This window comes from Arctopsyche grandis, chromosome 7 (assembly GCF_051622035.1).
Source record: "Arctopsyche grandis isolate Sample6627 chromosome 7, ASM5162203v2, whole genome shotgun sequence".
NCBI lineage: Eukaryota > Metazoa > Arthropoda > Insecta > Trichoptera > Hydropsychidae > Arctopsyche > Arctopsyche grandis.
The window spans coordinates 16,565,592-16,572,454 of NC_135361.1; the positions used below are offsets into that span (position 1 = coordinate 16,565,592).

Sequence of the window (6,863 nt, forward strand, 5' to 3'; positions counted from 1 at the left end):
TCAAAAGCTCATCTATAGTATTCATAGTTGAATTTGAAATATTATGACGGAATAAATTAAATAACAATGACGTATCGTAGTGGGTAGGTAGGATATTTCAATAATGGTATTTTTCTATGGATTTAAATATAATATTTAAAAAAAAATCAAATATTATTAAAACCTTTTTTAATTCTACCGATACCAAAACGATTCAATCATAAGGCAAACAAATGAATTTAAATTGATATAATATCCATATTTTATGTTTTTAAACTAATCCAAATTCACCTCTGTTTAGGGCTTCTAAAACCACAGAATGTATGGTTAAAAAATCGCGTGAACTGATACAATATAAAGGTCGTAAAAGTGATCAATATAAAGGTCGATGAAATGGTTTAATTTAAAAAAAAATACGAGGTATACAAATTTATACCAAACTATACTTTAAAGTCACCCTTTTTGTACAATATTTATGCAAATCAGAAGTCAAACAAAATAGACACTTCACTATGGACATATGGTAAAAATATACATGAATATTTTTATATAAAAAGATAGCAAATAAACCAACATTAAACAGGAAAATCGGCGCCAAATTCAAAGATACACATCACGAAATCAAACAAAAAATAAAAACAAGTACATCACGAATGATACGCAAAGGCTGTAACCTTGTTTAGGTCGTCCTGCTATCGCACCCGTCACAAACGTATTTCACAAATCGATTGCTCAATAATTAGTTCTAAATATAAATTACATTAAAAAAAATCGCTCCAAAATATTGAAATTAAAAAAAAATAAATAAAATCAAACCTATACGACTATTCGATAAGTAAATCACAACACTACATAAATTCGTATCCAAGTTTGAATCCCACCAAACGGCGGAGAGAACTGTGTCGCACTTTCAAAACTGTATAAACAGAATCTAGAGAATATCTAGATTATATTACATATGTATATGTACTTTTCACGACACTCGACCAGCTGTCAGTACATTTACTGGCCACGCGACCGAACGCCGCAACGTACTGCGATAGTCTGACGTGTCTCAGCTGTCAAAACGCTCTGCAGATACTACGTGGTCAAATGTAGGGCTGCCACAAGAGACTTATATACACTGAGTTGTTCGACGTGTTTAAAACCTGACTCCAGATGTGTGTGTGTGTGTATGTGGCCTTAAGAGAATCTCTCGAGCTCGTCGTATCTAGGCTGCGAATAGTCGAAAGAATTCAATTCGTTTGGTTTTCAATCTGGGACAGCTGTTCCTATTGTTGATTTTTTTCTTCTGCTCAAAGTGGGGTGCATGAATCAAGGGTTGCTTCTTTATAGTACATATGATCGCGAGTGATGTGAAAAATACATAATAACGAATTCTCATTCCACATTTATGTAAGTATTACACTTCTGTTTTAGCTGTGTAGATAAAAATCATGTAAAAATAAAAGAAAGAGGACACCTATAAGGGGAGGTACCATTTCCGGTCAACTTAAAAATTTGAAAATAATTTACGTCGTGTCGATAAGAATTTCAGTAACCGATACTAAGTTTCGGTTCGATAGGACTAACGGTGTTAAAAAAATACACAAAATACACAGACACACACACACATTTTTTCTAGATCATGAAAAAGTGATCGATTCTGAGTTCGAATCAGTCAAAATCTCGAGTTCGAATTTTCGCATGATCACAAAACTTCATCTATTGTTACTACGTACATAGATAAAGTAAAAAAAATACGGGGTATGTGAAGTTGATAAAAACGACACGACTCCGATTTTAATTTTTTTTTTTTCATTGGGTTGATTTTTTAATATGTCTGTAGTGGTAAACGGATTGTTGCGCAAATTTGCACATTTGAGTTCTCGTTAGTGCAATATTTCACGTGATTGATGGGGTTTTTGGACGCCAGATGTTTCGTGATCGAGATTTTAGTGACGTGCGCGAGATCGCTTTTTGCGTAATAATCACCGAACTATCTGGAGTACTAATACAGGTGGGGCATTTATGTAGTGAGCTGATCCAAACCTTTGACTTTTAATTTATCTTTGAATGTCTTGTATTCAGTGCCGGTTTTAAGGGGGGGCTGGGTCGGGCGGGGCCCGAGGGCACCAAATAAGTTAGGGCGCCGCTCGATGCGCCGAAGGCGCTTTAAAATTTAAAATTAGAGCGCCAAAAGCCATACAACATTTTAGATTAGAGCGCTAAAGACGAATTTTTTTTCTAAGGGTGTTTAGAAAAAATTGCCCGAGGTTGCGCCATTGGGTGTAAGGCCGGCACTGCTTGCATTTTTACGATTTTTTATTTATTATTATTTATGAATACGTGAAACTATGGATGTTAAACTTGGATATTGAACGTCAAGATGTTACACAAAGTCCAATGCACCAATGCACGGCTCCTAACGTGCGTAAACGGTCATCATTTGAGTGATATAATTTTTAAACATAAACATTTCAAAATGGCATACTTTGATCTATATTTTTATGTCAATATTTTTTGATGGAGTACTGTTTCGTTTATAACCATCCGTTTCCTGTCGATCATCTTGTATGACGCTTCTATGATTAAACTGAATTTAACAATTTACACGATGTATGCACAATTAGCATACGCTCGGTCTATGTATTTTACACCATATATGTATTCCATACAGTGGATTGTAGAAGAAGAAATAAAAAGACTTAAGAAATGGGATGAAAAGCATTTGAACGAATGAATGCCGTTTTAAATAAAAAATGCCACTTTCCCTGAAGAAAAAGATCTTCGATCAATGGGTTTTGCCAGTGATCACGAATGGATGTGAAACATGGATAGAAAACGCCTTGATGCTACACAAAGTCCAATGCACTCAAAGAAGTATGGAACGCTGTATGCTCGCCAAACGGGGATAGATAGGAAACGGAATACACGGGAGAGAAGTACGACAAGGATATAGTGGACAGAGTGAAGAGATTGAATTGGAAATGAGCAGGTCACGTAACTAGAAGAATGGAAAAAAGTGGACAAAATAAGTGCTAGAATGGTACCCCGAAAAATATAAAAGGTGAAAAGAAGGCCGCAAGGAAGATGGGTAGAAGAAATTAGGAAAATACGTGTGGTGAGATGGATGAGAGTTGCGCAAAACAGAGACGAATGGAAGCGTATTGGAGAGGCTTCCATACAGCAGTGGATGATGAATGACTGTAAATGATGAAGATGACATGAAACCATAGGCGGATCCAAAAAGTGGTCAAGAAGGGTGCCATTTTGAAATTGAAAATAAAAAAAATAAAAACTTATGTGCTTTAACATTACGATATAAATAATAGTAGATATGATACTTAATTTGTAGTAATTTTTTTAAAGAAAACTATTATGGTGTAAAACCCCATTCAGGAAATATGAAAAATGTACAATATATATTAAATTAAATTCGTCCCCCTTGGGGGACGAATTTAATGGCATGGCACCCCCCTTGGGTCCCCCTATGCATGAAACTAATATGAATTTGGCGTAGCGAATTTGTAAAATATCAGGCCTCTCCTTAATTTGACCTAGACACGAGAAAAAGATAAGCACAGAAACATTGCATTTCAGATCTGTATAAATTGGATGTTGGCGAGTCACTCGTAGTTAGTTAGTGATTACATTCACATTCATATACATTAGTATCCAAAAATCGAAAATCGCGAAATCGGAATCGGATTCGCTCGAATTAAACGACTCTCAATCCACCTAAAATTCCACAACTCTACGACTCCGACTCCACAACCCTGATATTAGGAAGATTGTGGATTAGTTAACAAAACTATAACTTAATTTATTTATTATATTATAATTGACATTGGAACAGGCGTCAAAATTTTATTACAATGGACATTAACCAAATAATTTCGAAAATGGCTGTTTCAAAAGATTTCATTGGTTATTAAAATCTTATGTACAGCGCTGCTATATATTTAGATATTTATGTATGATCCGAAAATTTTATGAGTTTCGATCTTAGCGAGAAGAAAAAGCGTACATACGTATAAAATCGAAGCGAAACCCAACAAGCCCTGAATGATATATTTTTAGCTCAAATGAGTTTCGAATAAATAAATCATTATTCTGCCATTAAAAAGGGGCGTTATATTTAGCCACTGAAATTATATATTTCCGCCTACCATAATTCATGCTGACCCAAAACCAACAATTGTCGATTTTATTGTAAGGATTATCGGTAAATAAGCAGTCATAAAAATTATTGAAAATTACCAAAACTGTATTGTCAGCAAAATGTCATTTGCCAGATTTAAGTTTTTCAAGGTGTCGACGAAAAAAAATTGTTTTCAAATCGAATGCGTTACATTATATAAGTTTTTAAAATACATGAAAGCATTTTATCTTCCTGACGTGACAAAAATAATGAATAGTAAACGACGTTCGCTTATGATGACGTGACGACCCTGACAGTCTGACAGAAATAATTCAAAAATATTTCTATTCTCGTAAAAATTTTATAAATATAATTAATTAAAGAGTTCGACGTGCAGAATGAATGCGAGGACTCGGTTACACTTTTCGATTGATGGTGTCAAATATTGAAATTGCCCATTCAAAGTCCATATTGCAAATTGGTTCAGTTTATTTATGACGCACTTCTGAATTGTGCATATATTTAATAGAAGCCAATAAAAAGAAAAAGGCGTGTCCCATTTCATTTAATACTAGTGCAATAATCACATGTACATTGTTTCATATTATAATATTTATTCGTACTAAAAGTGCCGATATTTAGGTAGGGAAAACCTTACATTTCATTATTTGGTGAAATATTATACCAAGAAACTTGTATATATTTGTAAGGAATATTAATCATATTAGTCAGATCTTTTGGCACAATAATATCCAAATAATATGTATGTGTGAACTTTAAAAAATAGTGACACTTCAAAATGTTAGCAGGCGACAACAGACATGATGTCAAACTGAGTCATTATTAAATACATGCGTATTAAATATATACCTAAGTACATATGTATAATATGTAAATTATCAATAAATATATAAATGTAACTAATAGTGGAAAAGTGGAAAGAAATATATAAACTAACATGTAACTAAGGATTTCTTACAAACGAAAATCATCATAATAAAAGAAAATTATTATAAATCTGACGATGTAAAATACAATGGATGTACACAGTGCAATTTTCTATAATTCTTATTACATTATCTTTATTATAATCGAAGGGTTTAATATGAAATCTACTAAAATAATTAGATTGATTGATATATGCATAGAAAATTTGTTTTTTCATTGAAAGGCACATACATACATACATATGTAAAATATTGATTTACACTTTGACTTCGGTCAGAACAAATAGATGAAAGATTGTCAATTTGATACTTAACTAAAACATTTTTAAAAAAAGGCACACTTAAAGAGATGAGCAATGATTTCAGATAGAGTAATTTTAATTCATTATATCATACCGAGTGAATACGATTCAATGTATTGTATTGTATTTAATGGTTCGTGTTCGATTCATCCCATAAAACTTACCAAGTTTACAGCGCCGATATATAAATAGCCCAAATGGAGTTATACACAAAGCGTACGATTTGAATACAATGGAGACGTGCACATTGAACACAGAGGAAATGGGAAATTTTAATTTGCACAAATCAAATAATACATACCCATTAGAAATTCCGGAGTTCTGTGACAGAGCTTCGGCGAAGACAAACTCCTGTGTTACGGCGACAGGATCCGACTTAACATCCGGCGGTTTAGAATCGACTTGATCTTCGTCAATCCGTTCCACTTGTGCATTTACAGTTTCGTTGTTTGGAAACGGTTCAAATGTGTCGTCCCGTTCGGCGGCCGTTTGGTTGGACTGATCTTCTGGTGAGTTTTCAGCGGTCACCGAAGGCAGGTGAACAGAACTGGAAGTATGTATATAAACAACGGTCATATGAAAGTTGCTTTTGTGTGAAAGAGATGGGAAACATGAATGGGTTTACTTGAGCGTGTAGCAGAAAATGGCTATCAAGGTGAAGAGAGGCAGAAGGGGGCGCGGAGGGCGAAGTCTCGGCGTGCGCCACTTGATCCGCCTCATGTCCCGGCACGGCGTGTCAAACACCCCTCACCACACCGCACCACCACTGACACTACTGACACTACTGACGTGTGACTTACTTGGCCTTAACACTAGCTCGTACCCCCAATCAAATTTCACAAAACCCCTAACCGCAATGTTTATATTAATCGACTGATAACTGGAAACGAATCTGCGTTTGGAATTATCACTTTATGACACACTAGTGGCCTTGATGCATACACTCGTGTACTTGATAAAAAGGTTTTTTTTTTATTTATAAATTGAAAAGATCACTCACTCCAAGCTAATTATCGAACTCAATTATTGATGCTGCCTCTCCTTATTTCATCTCTAAAGACCCGTAAAGGTCTGTTCATACCTATCCAGCACGACCCGTATCCTGAAGGTGTCCTGCAAGTGCGGATAGTATTCTTTGGTAGATTATATGGACGTATTCATACGCATTCATGCGCTTTCATATAGAATGTACTAAAGAATACTGTCCGTACTTGCAGGATTCGGATCGTGCTGGATAGGTATGAAACGCAAACACAAGCACAAAAAATGATCTGCCCAATTTGATGGCATTGAAGAGAATTACATATAGAAAATATCAAATAAAATAATACTTCAGCGCATGTGCAACGACTGTCTGTACAAATAATCATCAAACAATAGTGTGTAACAAAATAAGCATTTTATATATCAAGATTTGAAAAATTGGATTCAAATAATTAGCTGATTTTTTAAAACATTACAGTCTTTAGTCGTTTGAATTAAAAATATGTGCATACATTGATTTTAAAATTA

General features: G+C 34.4%; 1 protein-coding gene across 2 annotated transcripts in view; it reads right to left on the bottom strand.

Moving 5' to 3' along the window:
- LOC143914599 (SUN domain-containing ossification factor) overlaps positions 1 to 6,226 on the bottom strand; it is a 39,097-nt gene extending 32,871 nt beyond the window's left edge. The window contains exons 1-2 of one of the 2 annotated variants that reach the window (XM_077434871.1): positions 5,977 to 6,226; positions 5,653 to 5,898 (exon numbers count right to left, since the gene is read on the bottom strand). In XM_077434871.1, the coding sequence (XP_077290997.1) occupies positions 5,653 to 5,898; positions 5,977 to 6,071 (341 nt within the window). In that variant the 5' untranslated portion in view covers positions 6,072 to 6,226. Of the gene's footprint in view, positions 1 to 795; positions 1,105 to 5,652; positions 5,899 to 5,976 lie in introns of those variants that run through there. The other variant, XM_077434872.1, reaches the window with a different exon arrangement.
- Between the last annotated feature and the right edge of the window lie 637 nt (positions 6,227 to 6,863).